General features: G+C 44.3%; 1 protein-coding gene across 7 annotated transcripts in view; it reads left to right on the plus strand.

Moving 5' to 3' along the window:
- Nucleotides 1-18,889, plus strand: part of LOC141140482 (proton-coupled folate transporter-like) — a 755,302-nt gene that overhangs the window by 227,686 nt on the left and 508,727 nt on the right. For all 7 annotated transcript variants that reach the window (XM_073627715.1, XM_073627719.1, XM_073627718.1 and 4 more), the window contains exon 2: nt 7,908-8,667. In XM_073627715.1, the coding sequence (XP_073483816.1) occupies nt 7,908-8,667 (760 nt within the window). The remainder of the gene's footprint in view (nt 1-7,907; nt 8,668-18,889) is intronic.

An 18,889-nucleotide genomic window follows, 5' to 3' on the forward strand; every position in this document is an offset into this window, starting at 1 on the left:
AACGTTCTGTCTTTGAAAACAATGATTATGTTTTGTCATTGACATATGGATATCTGATTAGTGATACTTATACTAAACCCACAGATCGTAAACAGGTTATTCACGTTTCCAAAGTTAATCCTGCCACTGTCTTAAGATCTACACCACTTAGCCAAAAGTAAGTTGGTTTATAGAATAGTCAGTATTATACTAATGAATATATAACAAAGCAGTTACAGGAGATGGTTACTAAATTAAACCTATATGTGTTCCCTTACAAGAACCTGTTACTAAAAGTCGGAGATTAAGCCCCCGTTCACACCTATGTGAATTAGATGCAGCTTATACCGCATCCAATTCGCAGGACATTTTAAAATACATTCATATGAATGCATCTGGTTCACATATGTGCGTTGCATTCGCACTGCGCATTGCACAAAAAACGTGTGCGTTTTCTGAGCATTTGCGGTGCGAATTACAAGTCCAGTATCTTCTATGGGAACACATCTGATTCGCAGATGCATTGCGTTCTGAAAAATGGATTTTCTCCTTCTCACTACACCTCCCCCCCCCTCTCCCTCCCCCTCTCCCTGCTCACTGATCCGCAGCTGAAACGCAAATGAACCTTTGAACAACAGATTTTTATCTTCCCAGTGAAACCTGAGCTTCAATTCGCACCGCACATGTGTGAACCCAGGCTAAGTGATCACTTTCTGGTTGGGACTTACAGAAAAATAAATCAACACATATACCATTCATATTTCATTCCCATCAACACCACCCTTACATACTAGCATTACAGGTATCCCCCTTGCAATTGTTCCCCAGAGGAAAAATTATATGAGAGTGAGCAGAGCAGATTTTCAGAAAAAAAATATTAAGAAACCTCTTACATTGAATGAAGGGCCTGCAACACTTTTCTTTCCTGCATGCATTGCTCTAACCTAATTAAGAGTGATTAACTTCCTTAGGGGCTTATGTACCTGGGGAAAATATATTGAAAACACCGCACAGTGCACTTGTTGACTTTACTGTGTGGATTAAACCATGCAAAAGACTAAAAAAGGCATAGTCAGACACAAATACTCTATACAAAAATTATACAGAAATACCGTAAATGCCTGTTGCCTTTTTACTGATTAATGGTACTAAGGGAGCAACACCCTGTACTTACATAAAAAGATGCAGAGACCAGTGTTGAGGTCATCATGTCAGCACCTCTCTCTGCATCATTGAGAACTGCTCACTACTGGAGAAAATCCAAAGATAAAGAGGATCCTGCTTCATGTGGCCATCGTAAAAGCCTTTTTAAAGGTAGGAACAAAAAATTGAAAACATGACATGGGGCTTTTAGGGATGAAAAGAGTGGTGGTAAATGGGGTGGCAATTCCAATGTTGGACGTTAATCAACAAGTCTAATGCCCTGTAAACACGGTCTGATTTTCCGACAGAAAATGTGTGATAGGACCTCGTTGTCGGAAATTCCGACCGTGTGTGGGCTCCATCACACATTTTCCATCTGAATTTCCGACACACAATGTTTGAGAGCTTGCTATAAAATTTTCTGACAACAAAATCCATTGTCGGAAATTCCGATCATGTGTATGCAAATCGGACGCACAAAGTGCCACGCATGCTCAGAATAAATTAAGAGACAAAAGCTATTGGCTACTGCCCGTTTATAGTCCCGACGTACGTGTTTTACATCAACGCGTTCAGAATGATCAGATTTTCCGACAACTTTGTGTGACCGTGTGTATGCAAGACAAGTTTGAGAAAAAATCCATGGATTTTGTTGTCGGAATGTCCGATCAATGTCCGACCGTGTGTACAGGGCATTACATTTATATGACTACTTTTGCTTTATTAATATACAGTATATTATTAGCTATAAGTTATACAAACATAATTTAGAATCTGCCATAATAACTTAATTATACAGTTGAAAAACTATTTTCCTGACAGACTCCATGGCAGCCTACGTGTGGGGTTAACCCCGCCTCCTCTCCAATGCTATAGGACCCCATTCCCATAAAAGAGTACTCACCACTAGCTACTGCGTTCCTTTTTTGTCCTCCTCCAATGGACCTACTCAAGATGTTCACGTCCGGTCGGACGGATCCAGGATTATGGCAGCTCAGGGCCCACGCACGGGCGGGCGAGTAGCGTCTGAGGCTGAAGATTTTCCCCTTGTGGTGGAGGGATGGTTGCCTCTGTATGCCGAAAACTTCTGGACGTATCAACGGCTGGCAAGGTCGGAAGCATGTTTGTCTCCATGGCAGTGTTTTTCTGTGTATCCTGTCTTTCCTCAGGTATCTCCGGCCTCTATGTCAGTAAGACCGGTCGCTTTTGGGTCCTTTTTCACCCCTCATGGCGGCTGGAGCGCTGGTGCGTTCCAGCTCGCCTCACCACTTCCGGGTACGGCGTTCGCGCCGTTCGCGCATGCGCAGTAGCCTCCTCGAGACCGAGGCTTGGCTCGCGCACGCGTAATACGGCGTAATGCTCTGGAACCACGCATGCGCGGTACGATCGCTGACCTACGGCGCAGGTGCGTCGTGGGCGGTGACGTCACGGGCGGGGAGCTTCAAATACCGCTCTGAGACTCCCTCACAGTGGGATTTCCCTCACAGTGAACGGGAGTGGAGCAGTCTTCCCCATGCCCAGCTCTGGTCAACTTGGTGAGTGTTTGCAGCACATAGGTATACTTTGTGTGTTGAAAATTAAAAAAAAAAAAAAATGTATATATTTGACTAAGTGCAATTCGTAAAAAAAAAAAAAAAAGAGAAAAATAATATATTAAATTATTTAATTCAATTAAAAAAAAATAAAAATGTGTGTTTATATTTTACTAAGTGCAATTTGCATTTAAAAAAAAAAAAATAATAATATAAATATATATATATATATATATATATATATATATATATATATATAGAGAAGGGCGGAGGAAAAATTTTCTCCTTTAATCTATGATGATATGTTGTAATTGCTTTAGGGGCAAGGGACTCCTCCTTACTGGTTTGTTGGCCCATTCAGGCCATTTTTTCTCTTTTTGCAGACCAGCTGCATTGTGTCGCACTTCTTCTAGAAGAAGCAAATCATGGATAATTCACTGCCTTTAAGTGGCCAGCCCTCTCGCACAAGGTATGTGCTTAAGAGGGGAGGGGTGGAAGGTCAGCCGCATGGTATATGAGTTTTCTGATGTTGGTCCCATCATTTCCCCTTCCCTACTGTGTTTTTCCAGCCCTTCTAGACCGGACCCTCAGATTTCGGTCCAGAATGATAAAGACCTTGCCAGGCCACAACGCCAGTCTCCTTCAAGATCCAGACGAGACTCTGCATCTGGAGACCACCACCAGGGGAGACGATCTCATTCCTCCTCCAGACACCGCTCCCACCGCCATGACAGCCGCTCCGATCGAAGAGCCTGCTGGGGATGTGGAACAAGAGTTCCGGAGGGCAAATCACTATGTGATCGGTGCTATGCCCGGGCGGTCAGGGAAAAGGAAACAGAGAACCAACACTTGGAATCTCTAGTTAAACGTGTGGTACAGCAATCCCTGAAAGAGCTGGATTCACCCCACACGCTGAGCCAGTCTACTTCGCTGTCTGGCCCCCCGGCTGATGAGGCCCGTGAAGACCCGGGCACGTTCCAGCCTTATGCGGCCTCTCTTGATTCCTCAGATGATGATCCTCAGGAAGAAGAGGAAATCGGAGGCTTTGACTTCAACATGGTGTCACCTTTAATTAAAGCAATCAAAGAGGCCCTTAAATGGGAGGATCCCGCTACTCCCCCAGCTAAACAGCAGAAGAAATTCTTCAAACACCTTGGAAAAGAACGTTCAAGCTTTCCGCTCCTTTCAGAGCTGAAAGATATTATAGATGAGGAATGGAGTAAAACGGATAGGAAGTCCTCTATGGTTAATAAAACCTCCAGATTGTACCCCTTCAAGTCGGAAGAGGTGAGGTACCTAGAGAATGCTCCCCTTGTAGACGCTGCCCTAATGCGGCTGGCTAAACATGTCACTCTTCCCCTAGAGGATATGGTATCCTTCAAAGATGGTCTCGAGAGAAGGATTGACCAGGATCTGAAGAGGATCTATGGGCTGGCTGGCACGGCCTGTAAACCTGCTTTTGCCCTGGCAGCCATGTCAAAAGCCATGGAGGCTTGGACGGAGAATGTGGATTCCTTCCTTAAGGGAATTTCGGAAGAACTAGCAGGAAGTTCAGCAGCCGCAGAATTAAAGCTAGCGGCAGTCTTCTTGGGGGAGGCATCCATTGATTTGATACGCCTTTTGGCGCGAATTATGCTATTGTCAGTCACAGCCAAACGGGCATTATGGTTACGTCCTTGGCTTGCTGACCCTATTTCCAAACAGGCCTGGTGTAAGATTCCCTTTGAGGGATCCTCACTGTTTGGCAACAAACTCGACGATGCCATATCGCGTGCCACAGGTGGCAAGTCGGGCTTCCTTCCCCAGGATAGACGCCTTCTTGGTCGGAAGAAACCTCAGTTTAGAAGACGTTCTCCAGAGCGCTCCAGGGAAGCTCGCTCTTACAAGCCCGGCAGGGACTTCAGGAAGAACTGGAACAGAGGTCAAGCTTCCGCAAGTCCGCTAAAGGCCAGACATCCAGTGGTCATGAGCAGGCAAAGTCCTTTTGAGATTGCGCCCGCCCAGGCGGGTCGGGTAGGGGCACGGCTGAGCCTCTTCCGGCACGTCTGGGTGGCCTCGATCTCGCATTTTTGGGTGATAAGAACAGTCTCAACAGGTCACAGATGGACCTTCTCCAATATTCCTCCTCCCAGATTTGTCTCCACTCTTCTACCCCGGTCGGAAGAACAAAGACAAGCTCTACTGTCCTATGTGGACCTTCTGAAGTCTCAAGGAGCAGTTGTACACGTCCCCAGGGACGAATGGTTTCAGGGGGTATATTCCCCTCTTTTCTTAGTTCAAAAAAAGAGTGGCTCTTGGCGCCCGGTCATAGACCTGACCTACCTGAACAAGTTTATAGAGCAAGGAAAGTTCAAGATGGAAACTCTGTCGACTATTCAGCAAGCTATTCAGCCAGGCGACTGGATGATTTCCATCGATTTGAAGGACGCTTACTTCCACGTCCCAGTAGAGGAGGGGCTTCACAAGTACCTACGTTTCCAAGTAGGGCAGGAGCATCTGCAGTTTATTTGCCTCCCCTTCGGGTTGACAACTTCCCCCCGGGTCTTCTCAAAGATCCTCTTAGCCACGGTAGCTCTCATAAGATTAAAGGGGGTGCGGCTCTACCACTACCTCGACGACCTCCTGGTTCTGTCTCAAAGCAAGGATCAGCTGCTGGCCCACCGGGAGCAGGTGATCTCTGCTCTATCCAGCTTCGGGTGGCTTCTGAATCTTGCAAAAAGCCACCTAATTCCGGCTCAACGCCTAATATATCTGGGAGCACAGTTCGACACCGTAAGGAGCACTATTTCTCTTCCACTACAGAAAGTTCCGGTGGTCCGGGACAGAATTTCTCTGACTCTACATTCCACACACCTGAAGGCCTCTCAGTGTCTAGTAATCATTGGCACGATGGTCTCCACAACTCCCATGGTCAAGTGGGCCTTGTGGAGATTACGTCCCTTCCAGTCAGGGTTCCTGCAGCAATGAAGAACAGGGGACGAGAATCAGGTCATCCAGGTGACATCATCAATGAGGAACAGCTTCTTCTGGTGGCTTCAACGCAAGAACCTCCTGACATGTCATTCCATTGCCCCCATCTCCTGGATCACGGTCAAGACCGATGCCAGTGGGACGGACTGGGGAGCCCTCTGTGGTTCGAACCTTGCCCAGGGCAAATGGGATCCATGCCTCCCAGTCCCGGGTTCAAACGTCCTGCAACTCAGAGCGGCCTGGTGTGCACTGCAATCCTTCTCTCACCTATTGAAAGGGAACTCAGTATTGCTAAGAATGGACAACACAACGGCAGTCGCCTATGTGAAGAGGCAAGGGGGTACCCAGAGTCTCAATCTCCTTCGGGAAGTCGAGCCCATCCTTTCCTGGGCACAGAAGAACCTATGCAATATCTCGGCGGTGTTTGTCCCAGGAGTCCAGAATACCCAAGCAGACTTCCTTTCTCGCACCAAGCTGGACAACAACGAGTGGTCCCTGCATATGGAGACATTCAGATAGGTCTCATCACTAGGGATCAGGCCCGAGGTGGATCTATTCGCCTCCCGCCACAACTACAAGTTGAAGAAATATTATGCCAGAGGTCATTGCAGCCAGGCTCTCGGGTCGGACGCACTGACGGATCTTTGGAGATTCAACAAGGCCTATGCCTTTCCGCCGCTTCCAGTCATCCTGAGGTTCCTGCAGAGGCTCCGTTCGGAAACAGCCGAAGTGTTGACGATAGCTCCATACTGGCTGAACAGGCCGTGGTTCCCTCTCCTTGTCTAACTCAGCTTCAGGGACCCGGTGCCTCTCCCTCTCAGGCCGGACCTTCTTTCTCAGGGGTCAGTTCTGCACCCATGTCCGGCAGTACTGAGACTGATGGTCTGGTTCTTGAGAGGGAGAGGCTAATCTCGCTTGGTTGCGCTCCCACAGTGATCTCAACTCTCATGAGCTCAAGAAGACCTAGCATGAATAGAGTCTACAGTAGGATCTGGTCCAAGTTTGTGGATTTTTGCTCTTCTAACGGCAGGTCTTTTAGACACCCGGAGGTGCAAGACGTTCTCAGCTTCCTTCAAACAGGTTTAGATCTACCATTATCCATCAGCTCGCTTAGAGTTCAGGTATCTGCACTGTCTGCCTTCTCGGGGTCCTCTTGGGCAAATAATCCGTTAATCCGGCAATTCTTTCGTGGTGCTTCAAGGCTTAAGCCCCAAAGGAAATCCAGGTTCCCCAAATGGGACCTGCCACTTGTTCTAGATTCAATCTCGGGACTCAGTACTACCGGGCCTTCCCCGCTCTCTATTAAGGACTTCTCGGCAAAAGTGGTCTTTTTAGTAGCCGTCACATCGGCGAAAAGAGTCTCTGAGATTGGCTCTCTGGGTTGTGAAGAACCCTTCCTGACGTTCTTCCCAGACCGGGTAGTACTCATCCCTATGCTGGGTTCTAATCCAAAAGTGTCCTCGGTGTTCCATGATAATCAGGAGATAGTCCTTCCCACGTTTAGGTCTCCAGGGTCCTCCGAAATTCATCCTCTGGATGTAGGGGAAGCAATCAAAGAATACTTGAAAATAACTTCTCCCTTCAGACGTTCTGACCATTTATTTATTTTACACTCAGGAAGCAATAAAGGGAAAAAAGCTTCGATTAGGACACTCGCTACTTGGATTGTACAGACTATTCAACAAGCGTACAGGGCGAAGGGCTTGGCTGCTCCACAGGCGGTGACAGCTCACTCCACCAGGGGAATGGCGGCTTCATGGGCGGCAGCTTGACACGTGGCCCCAGACACCATATGCAAAGCGGCCTCGTGGGCCTCTATCAATACTTTCATGTCTCACTACTGTATTGAGCCTGCTTCATTGTCCTCTGTAAACTTTGCTTTGAGAATCCTATCGGTTGATAGGACAAATTAAAATTTTGGTTTGATTCAACATACCCACCCGTGTGGTCGGCTAGTTATTTCCCACACGTAGGCTGCCATGGAGTCTGTCAGGAAAAAGGAAAATTTATTATCAAATACTTACCGTAATTTTCCTTTCCTGATGGACTCCATGGCAGACGGAGTTCCCACCCATTGGTCATAGAGTAGGCTAGTTACGGAACGCAGTAGCTAGTGGTGAGTACTCTTTTATGGGAATGGGGTCCTATAGCATTGGAGAGGAGGCGGGGTTAACCCCACACGTAGGCTGCCATGGAGTCCATCAGGAAAGGAAAATTACGGTAAGTATTTGATAATAAATTTTCCTTTTTATCTCTTTAAATGTCAATATTGTTATATTTCAGGTATGTCAAGAACTGTACAATGACACTGAATGCGGTGAAATACAGAAAAACAAAGATAAATATGAAGTTGTTCAAAGCAGAGGATCATACATTATGCTTATATACATTGCAATTATGAGTCTAATGTCAGTTCTACCGGCACTCATTCTTGGGACTTGGTCAGATAAAGGAAGTCGCAGGCATGGAATGATCTTACCTTCTATTTTTTCTGTTGCAAGTGGAGGGCTTTTCATTGCAATAAGCTATTTTAAAGAAATATCTGTTTACTGGACATTTGCTGCTGCTGCTTTGATTGGCATTTCTGGAGGACACGTCTCAATGTTTTTAAGTGTTTTCAGTTATTTAGCTGACATCACAGAAAATTCACAGCGCACTTTTAGAATGGGAATTGCTGAATCAATGATATTTATTGGAGGAACTTCAGGGTTTCTACTGGGTGGAAGCTTGCTTCAGCATAGCACCTTCACCATTGTGTTTGGTGTGTATTGTGGCTGCAATTTGCTTGCAGCACTATATATCTTGTTTTGGTTACAGGAATCAAAATCGCACAGTGGATATAGCAAACTTTATGAGGAGTATCATGGGGATGATGATGATCACTGTGAAACAAGTGAAGGACAAAAAGATCATCCCAAAAGATCAGTCATAAAATATGTCAAAGACTCATTTAGAACTATTTGCAAGAAGCGCGAAGGTCACAACAGACTGAAGTTTTTTATCGTATTAATCTCCGTTTTCCTAATTAATATCTGCAATGTTGGTAAGTAGCTGTGTATCTATATATTTGTGTAAGCAGAGTGCGTATATTGCAATATGTGATATTTTGGGGCAAAAATGAAATATACATAGTAATTAAACCATAATCTGACATATTTATAAAGGATTCACTTTACAATTTCCATGCAATTTTTGCCAACATTCGTCTAACCTTCTCTGAGAATCATACACTCGATTAATAAATAAATAAATGTTACATTCTCTGCATATTTACCTGAAAATGAGTAAACAAAATTTTTCCAGGACTGAGATGTTAAATCACAATTTTTTTCTACTTTTTTAAATTAAATACTGATTTAAAAGCCAACCAACCTAGCACACAAGGTATGTGGGAAGGTAATTTTTTGGGTAAAGGGGCAGTGGGCATGCAGCCCCAAACCACGTTGATACTAGTCCACATGTTCTGGGAAGTGCTTTGAAGGGAGCTTCCACAGCATCAGTGCTGAAGGACAATGGGATCTTTCAGGCCCCCAGTGCCCAGGGAAAGTTTCAGGAAAGGGAGCTTTAAGTTCCACTTACCTTCCACCATAGGGGTTAGGTTGGTAATTGCCCCCAACCTGGTGAATTTGTTTAATGTGTCCAAAGGACCCTTAACTAGATCTGGTACATGAAGTTCAGAAATAGGAAAAATAAAATAAATATAAAATATATATATTTTATATAAAAATAAAAATAAAAAAATGCTGCAGGTAATGTTGTTTATTGAACAGATACCTTAGAGATTCCAGGGCTATTTACACATGTCCACAAGTGCAGATTATCAAAGGAGAGATTGAAAACTCCTTCCCCCTTCCTTTTTTTCTCACGTTCTAGTTGAAAGTCAGGGGAATATAAATTTAAAGTATAACTACAGGCAAAACTTTTTTTTTTTAATTTTGGATGGAGTGGAGAGGGATTAGAACACCTGTCAGGTTTTTTTTTTGCTGTCTGTGCCCCATTAGGGAGATTCACCCTCTTTATTTGTCATGTTTACCATTATAATTGAAAGTGAAAGAAAAAGAAAATCCCAAATTGTGGGTTACATTGTTACATAGTAGGTGAGGTTGAAAAAAAACCTCACCTCACCTAAAAAGTCCATCAAGTCCAACCTATGTGTGTGATTATATGTCAGTATTACATTGTATATCCCTGTATATTGTGGTCGTTCAGGTGCTTATCTAATAGTTTCTTGAAACGATTGATGCTTCCCACTGGGACCACTGCCCGTGGAAGGGAATTCCACATCCTTGCCGTTCTTACAGTAAAGAACCCTCTATGTAGTTTAAGGTTAAACCTCTTTTCTTCTAATTTTAATGAGTGGCCATGAGTCTTGTTAAACTCCCTTCCGCGAAAAAGTTTTATCCCTATTGTGGGGTCACCAGTATGGTATTTGTAAATTGAAATCATAACCCCTCTCAAGCGTCTCTTCTCCAGAGAGAATAAGTTCAGTGCTCTCAACCTTTCCTTCATAACTAATATCCTCCAGACCATTTATTAGCTTTTTTGCCCTTCTTTGTACTCTCTCCATTTCCAGTACATTCTTCCTGATGACTGGTGTCCAGAACTGGACAGCATACTCTACGTGCGGACGGACCAGAGTCTTGTAGAGCTGGAGAATTATCGTTTTATCTCTGTAATTAATCCCCTTTTTAATGCATGCCAATATTCTGTTTGCTTTGTTAGCAGCAGCTTGGCATTGCATGCCATTGCTTAGCCTATCATCTACTAGGACCCCCAGATCCTTTTCCATCCTAGATTCCCCCAGAGGTTCTCCCCCCAGTGTATAGATTGCAATCATATTTTTGCCACCCAAATGCATTATTTTACATTTTTCTACATTGAACCTCATTTGCCATGTAGTTGCCCACCCCATTAATTTGTTCAGATCTTTTTGCAAGGTTTCCACATCCTGCAGAGAAGTTATTGCCCTATTTAGCTTAGTATTGTCTGCAAATACAGAGATTGAACTGTTTACCCCATCCTCCAGGTCGTTTATGAACACATTAAACAGGATTGGTCCTAGCAAAGAACCCTGGGGGACCCTACTACCCAAACCTGACCATTCCGAGTACTCCCCATTTATCACCACCCTCTGAACTCGCCCTTGTAGCCAGTTTTCAATCCATGTACTCACCCTCTGGTCCATGCCACCTTATTTTATACAGTAAACGTTTATGGAGAACTATGTCAAATGCTTTTGCAAGATCCAGATACACCATGTGTACAGGCCTTCCTTTATCTAGATGTCAACTCACTCACTTAATAGTTTGGTTTGGCAAGAATGATTCTTCATGAATCCATGCCGATTACTGCTAATAATACCGTTTTCATTACTAAAATTTTGTATATAGTCCCTTATCATCCCCTCTAATGCCCTGTACATTCCGACAACAAAATCCATGGATTTTTTCCGGCGGATGTTGGCTCAAACTTGTCTTGCATACACACAGTCACACAAAGTTGTCGGAAAATCCGATCGTTCTGAACGCGGTGACGTAAAACACGTACGTCAGGACTATATCAGTAACTATCAGTAGCCAATAGCTTTCATCTCTTAATTTATTCTAAGCATGCATGGCACTTTGTGTGTCGGATTTGTGTACACACGATCGGAATTTAACCGATCGGATTTTGTTGTCGGAAAATTTTATAGCCTGCTCTCAAACTTTGTGTGTCGGAAATTCCTATAGAAAAATGTGTGATGGAGCCTACACACGGTCGGAATTTCCGACAACAAGGTCCTATCACACATTTTCCATCGGAAAATCCTATCATGTGTACAGGGCATAAGAGTTTACATACTATTGATGTTAGGCTAACTGGTCTGTAATTCCCAGGGATGTATTTTGGGTCCTTCTTAAATATTGGTGCTACATTGGCTTTTCTACAATCAGCTGGTACCATTCCAGGCAGTAGACTGTCAGTAAAAATTTAGGAACAATGGTCTGGCAATTACTTGACTGAGTTCCCTAAGTACTCTTGGTGCAAGCCATCTGGTCCCGGTGATTTATTAATGTTAAGTTTCCCAAGTCTATTTTTTTTACTTTTTTTTTTACAAATAATTTGGTTTTATTGAGAAGAATGCACATTTACAAGTCATAAATATTAATATCATATACTTGAGAAGGAAAATGAAAAAAAAAAAAAAAAAGGAGGGGAAAAGAAATTGTTTTTCAAAACGGTGACATATGTAGTCATACCATACAGTTCGTCATACACCACATATAAGGGGCACTGACAATCAAATATCAGCATATTCATATTCTTTAGTATACTGTAATACTGTAATGCTCAACGAAAGTATTACTCATGGTTCACTATACAGGAGAATCTTCATTTATATCATTACAAGTGGCTGAATTTTCCAGCCATGAATCACAAATCTTTCCATATTTGGCCGGGCAGCCTCTGTGAATGTAAAGCTCCTTTTTGTATGGTAATACATTGTTAATAGCAGAGATCCATTCCTGTAATGTAGGTGCATAGGCCCTCATCCACTTTCTTGCTGTAAGTAGCCTGGCTATGAACAGGGACTCTTGCAAAAATATAATATGATATTTATCGGAGTCTGGATCTGGGAAAATTCCCAGTAGACATTGTTTAGGGCATAGTGTAAGGGGAGACCCCATCTCGTCATGTATGAACTTTACTATTTGTGACCAGTAGCCTTGCACTGCAGAGCAGGACCAAATAAGATGAAAAAAGGAACCAGAAGGGCTGTCACATCTGGGACATAATGGAGGATGATCTGGTTTTTATTTGGACAGGCGGAGGGGAGTCATATAAGATCTGTGTAGTATATAAAGTTGCGTGAGACGGTCCGAGAGCCTAGTGGAGACCTTTCTACATGTGTCCAATGCATCCTCCCATTCATCATCCTCCAGCTCTCCCACATCACCCACCCAACGGTCTTTCAATCTATAGGCAAGTTTTGTCACTGTAGGGCGAAGTAGAGTATTATAGAATATGGAAATAAGTTTTGAGTGGTCTTGTCCTATTATTGTGCACAAGACCTCTAAATGGTCCAATATAGGAGGATCATTATGGAATTCGGCCTGGAGAGCATGGCGGAGCTGGAGGTAACGGAAGTGCATGGAATTGCTAAGATTAAATTCTTCCTTCAGCTGTTGGAATGATTCAGAATATTACCATTATAAACATTCAACAGGTATACCACTCCCTGTGCAATTCACAGGTTATGGTCTGGTAATAGTAGCAGTTCTCTCAGGCCTGGGTTGTCCCAGAGTGGTGTGTGTGAATGCATCGCTGGTGTTTGTAGTCTATGTCTCACCACTGCCCAAATTTTGCAATGGTGATACAGTAGCCCCCGCGGCTGCCCAATGTCCAGGGATCCGTTGATTCTCTAAAAATGATTTGGAATGGGTGGGTGTATAATCGAGCATAGGGGGAGCATACTAGGGCCAGATAGCGATCTTTATCATGTTTGTCTATATAGTAAAGGTGAGATAATTGTGCCGCCAGATAGTATAAGTTAAAGGCTGGGAGTGCCGTGCCTCCCAGCTCTGTGGGGTTTTTTAGTACTTGCCAAGACAGTTTATGTTGGTTCTTGCCCCATACAAAGGAATTAAGGATAGCTTCGATGGATTTAAAGATTCTGAGGGGAAGATAACCCGGGGCATGCCACAGTACGTAAAGGAATTTCGGGAGTATTACCATTTTTATTAAATTCACCCGGCCCATTACTCCCAGGGGTAACTTGGCCCATGTCTGAGTTTTAATTTTCAGGGTAGCAATCACAGGTTCTATGTTTAGTCTGATGAAGTCTTCTGGGAAACGAGTAATGACTATACCTAAGTACTTCATAGAGCTAACCCGAAGGAGAGGAGAGGAGGCTTGGGATTCAGTGGGGGCCCCTATGTCCGTGGGGAGGACTTGAGACTTGTCCCAGTTTATTTTTAGCCCAGAATAAGTACCAAATGTTTGTATTACCTGAAGAGCAGTTGTCAGCGAAGGGCCTGCATCTGTCAAGTACATCAGCATATCATTGGTGTAAAGGCTCAAAGTTTCCACTAAATTCCCGCATCTCAGCCCTTTAATTCCTGGGCGGGAGCACAGTGACGACGCAAGAGGTTCCACTGCCAGGGCATAGAGAAGAGGGGATAGGGGACAACCCTGTCGCATCCCTCTTGCAAGTGGGAAGGCATCAGAAACCCTCCCATTGACCAACACCCTGGCGCTGGGGTTTTGATATAGGAGCCGGATCCACCTGATAAAATTGGGTCTAAATCCAAACCGCGCCAGGCATGCCCAGAGGTAATCCCACTCAACTGAGTTGAACGCCTTGGCGGCGTCTAGAGACACCACGAATCTGGATCCCACCTGGTCATGCCTGGCTTGTAAATTCATATATAATCTACGAAGATTATATGCTGTGTTTTTTGCGGGCATAAACCCTGTTTGGTCTGGATGGATCAGAGTAAGAATGACTTTGTTTAGGTGCAGCGCCAGGATCTTGGCCAAAATTTTTATGTCAATTTGAAGCAGGGATATGGGACGATAGGATTCGGGGAGCTCTAAGTTTTTGCCCGGCTTAGGTATAAGTGCTATGTAGGCCTCGCTCATGGATTTAGGCAGGGAGCCTGATTTAAAAATATGGGGAAATAACTTGTGTAATCTGGGGATCAGGGTATCGTTATATGCTGTTTAAAATTCTAGAGGAAGGCCATCTGACCCGGGTGCTTTGGAGGGGTTGAGGTGAGACATTGCCTCTACTATATCATCTTCAGTGATAGGGGCTTCCAGTAGTTCAACCTGTGATTGAGTAAGTGTGGGTAAGTCTATACCAGTTAGAAGTGTCTCTACTTCTTCTCTGGTGTTATTAGTAGAGGAAGAATATAGGGTTGCGAAAAAAGAGCGGAACTCTTCAGCCACCATGTCAGGATCAGAGATCAATCTATCCTTAGTGTCGCGAAGAGACACCACCGTTGGTGGTCTGTGTTCCATATGAGCCAGGTAGGCAAGGAGACGTCCCGCTCGTTCCCCACACTCATACACTTTTTGTTTGCAGTAGAATATTTTCCTCTCCGCCTTTTCAAAATGGAGACTATTCACCACTAACCACTGGTTTGTAGTTTTAGCTGATCGGCCGTGGAAGATGAGGGGTTATCAGTGAACTCTTTCTCAATAGCCATTAAAGATTGCTCCGCTACTCTAATTGCCTGAGAGGAGGACTTCCTATATCTAGCTATGCGCTGGGCTAACATCATGCGTGCGTGGGATTTGAAGGAGTCCCAGACAACATCGAATGGTGCTGAGTCCCTGTTGGCTTGAAAGAAGAAACTCCACTCATTTCCCAACTCCAATATATCCGGAGCCACTGACAGCCAGAAGGGATTAAGTTTCCAGCCCAACAGGAAGCGTGGTCAGAAAGTGTGTGGGGGTTGACAGAAAACCTCTCCAAGTAGTCTACTTTTCACTCTGTTAACCATGGAGGTGCTTCCTCTGATATGTCATGAGGATAAACACTGCAGTTTTGGTTTCTGAAGCCCCCCGATTCCCTCGTGAAGACTGAGGAGAAGAATAAATTCAATACCTTCGCCATCTCCCCATCCTTTGTAACTAGATCTCCTTCCTTATTCTTTATGGGGCCAATGTGGTCTTTCCTCCCTTTTTACTGTTTACATACTTAAAGAATTTCTTGGGATTTTTTTGCTCTCCTCCGCTATGTGTCTTTCATGTTCTATCGTAGCCATCCTTATTGCACCCTTACATTTCTTGTTGCATTCTCTATAAAGTCTGAATGCTGAGGATGATCCCCTCAACCCTGTATTTTTTGAAGGCCTTCCCCTTTGCTTTTATATGCATTTTTACATTGGAGTTAAGCCATCCAGGACTTTTGTTCACGCTTTTAAATTTATTACCCAATGGGATGCATTGGCTAATGCCCTTATGTAATATGCTCTTAAAGCAAACCCATCTCTCCCCTGTGTTGTTTGTTTATACGATTTTATCCCAATTTATGCCTTCTAGCAAGGCTGGTTGTCCCCAGAAAAGTAATAGAGGAGAAATCTTCCAATGGGGACACTAGTTCTGTTGACCTGGGGGTCCCCAAGAGATTCCCTTAATTTGTAGGGATTTCCTCTCACTTCTTGTTTGGTTATGGGACAGAAAGAAAAGGGAAATCACCACAATTGGACACAGATGGCAGAAAAAAATCTGACAGGGGTTATAATTCTCCCTTACTCAATCCAAAATTGAAAAATAGTTCTACTTTAACAACTTTAGGTTTGAAGGGTGCCTCACTTTTCTGTGACTTCACTAACTGTAACACCCCTTTCACATTGCCCGTGGGCCGCATTAGCGTTCAAGTGCCACTAGTTTTAGTGGCGCTTTACCGTCGTTATAGCTGAGCTTTTCGGGCTCTAGCATGCCGCTTTTAACCCCCGCTAGCGGCCGAAGATAGGGTTACATGCACCCGAAAAGAGTGCTTTGCAGGCGCTTCGGCAGCGGTGCTCATTCATTTCAATGGGCAGGGGTGGTGGAGGAGCGGTGTATACACTGCTCCTAAACCGCTCCATAGATGCTACTTGTAGGACTTTTTCTAACGTCCTGCAAGCGCACCGCTCCAGTGTGAAAACACTCAGGCTTTCACACTGGGGCTGCAGGGGAGGCGTTTTTCAGGCTCTTTACATGCGCCCTTTAATGCCTTCAGTGTGAAAGGGGGCTAAGTCCACATTTGGTTTTAGTTCATTTATGAGCAATAGTCAGTAATTTCAACATTTCCTGCATATTTAAAATCATCAAAATGTAATGGTACTTGAACAATGGCAGCCCATTCATTAGGGGCGCCCGGGCGTTACCCCCTCTCTCCTCGCCACCCCTATATGTAGTGGAAAGATTCATACATATGAATCTATCCATGGCCACCACGGACACCCCCATTCATGTGTCTGGCCCCTTTCAGGGAACCAGGCACATGAATTACAGTGGCCAGTGTTTTTTTTTTTTTTTTTGAAGCACCTGATTATAGCCAGAGGCTCTAATAGGCTTCAAAATAAGGTGGGCTTGGGTCGCAGAGGATGTGTCCGGAGCCCACCCAAGTGTGTTGCAACAGAGTGGCTTTATAGGCCAGTGGGAGGCTCATGTTGTGCGCGCTATTGTGTGTGGGCGTTCCGCTGAATTGCGCACGCGCATTAGCCGTTTCGCTGAATTGTACACGTGCATTAGCCGTTCCGCTCTATTGTGCCCAGGGATGCGCCGGAGTGCCGCTCTACCTCGCATGTGCGAATGAAGTCAGCGATATTGGCGAGACTGGTACTTGCTTCTTTCCTGACAACACCGGAGCAGCTTTTTCCAAGCCTGCCACGCTGGAAGATGGCCGCATCATCACTGCCCGCATCCAGGGTAAAGACAGCGGGTGGTGGGGGGGTGTTAGTGCAGTGCCGCACCGTGCTGGGGGGGTGTAGGTGGCAATTGTGCTAGTGCCGCTCCACTGGTTGTTTGCGCCCCCAAAAAAACCCCACCAGCCACCACTGGACTTGAATCTGACCTTCACAGTCCCACAAAAAAATAGAATCCTTCAGATGACCCACAGAGCATCCATTTCAAGCTCCATCCAGGAAACAGGATACAAATTGTATCTAAGTGGTAAAGAATTCCATCAATGCTTCATAAACTTTTTGCACAATGTCCCCTTATGCTGGAAATGTCGCAGGGAGGAGGGCACTCTATTACACATCTTTTGGTCTTATCCCAAGATCATCCCATTTTGGAATCAGGTGAAGCAGCTTATACTATATATAGATTAACAGATATCCAAATGCCACATTATCTGGCATCCGAGGAATCCTCCAATGCCTCTGAAGAGATATACATGCTCCCTCTTAATTAATTTACATAATACAGCCAAAGTGTGTATCCCCCTGTATTGGAAGCAACCTTCGGCTTCACCAATTAGCTTATGGCTGACAAAGATTAACAAAATTTATATGATGGAGGAATTGATAGCTGTGATCCATAATAAAGAAGAACAGTTGAACAGTTTCTTAAACGTTGCTTTTACTGGACCGATTTTTTTTTTTAAACTTTCTAATCTTTATTGAAAAAATTTTTCATTAAACATATTAACATACTTAAAACCATTATCCCACCCCCTCCCCCTCCCAACACCCCTTTATATGCAAAGATACAAAATAATGATTGTATATCATATTCACAATAAGTTTCTCAGTTGTTTATTCTATATCTTGTCCATCTACCTCCCTTTCACATTCCATTCGGTTTTTCCGTACCTGCCCTCTCCTCACCCCCTATCAAATCATTCAATCCCCTTCCCTTCCAACCCCTTCCTCAAAATCTCAGTTGCAACAAAACACAAGTAGAAAGGCGCCTCTGCATGCAGTATTTAGGAAATAACACTTTTAATAATAGATGTAGATCAACTCATATTTTGTAGGAATAAACAGGCATGGTATTAATAATACAGTGATGCATCCCTGAGTCCTAGGCAGTATGGAATCCTTGCTGACAACTGTCAGATCTTCCGGCAGATGGAGGATGCCGGCTCCGGAGCCCTGTTTTTTAAATCATGTAGGTTTTAGCATCATTGTGTTGTTTGTTCTGTATACACGCCCCTTATATCTTGCTCATTACATGACCCCCCCCCCACATTCCCATGTCAGCCCTCTATAAAGTCTAGTCATAGTATTTCTATTTTAATCTGTTGACAAAGGAGCGCGACTTGCTTACATTGTCAAGTGTGCGCGCTCTCGAAAAAAAAAAAAGGTTTGATGATGTCACCCATCTGCAGCAAGCTGTTCTGTGCATTCCACGCCTCGCTCTGAGGGCGCTCTCTGGAGCTGACGTCTTCCATCAGCCGGAACAAGAAAAAGGAAAGCAGCCCTGGGACTTTAAATGAGGTGGGAGAGATTGGGACACTTCCACAATAGGTGCAATAAAATGTTTTATTGATCACAGAATGCTGTGTAGAACACATGGGAACAGCAATAAATGTGCATTACCCGGCATAGTGGCCTAGTTCCAAGCATACGTAAAAAACAACTACAATTCATAGCACTTGATATATACATCCATAAAAAACACTGTACATAAGTGCACATACATGATATAAATTGGTAAAGTACATAATACATAATACACATGCATAAAATGAAGCAGTGTGTGACCAGCTTCAGGTACCCAACAATATGGGCGTACACGTAGCATCGATGGTACCCTATGCGTTTCGCGAGTCTTTTCTCGCTCAT

Source organism: Aquarana catesbeiana, linkage group LG04, assembly GCF_042186555.1.
Source record: "Aquarana catesbeiana isolate 2022-GZ linkage group LG04, ASM4218655v1, whole genome shotgun sequence".
NCBI lineage: Eukaryota > Metazoa > Chordata > Amphibia > Anura > Ranidae > Aquarana > Aquarana catesbeiana.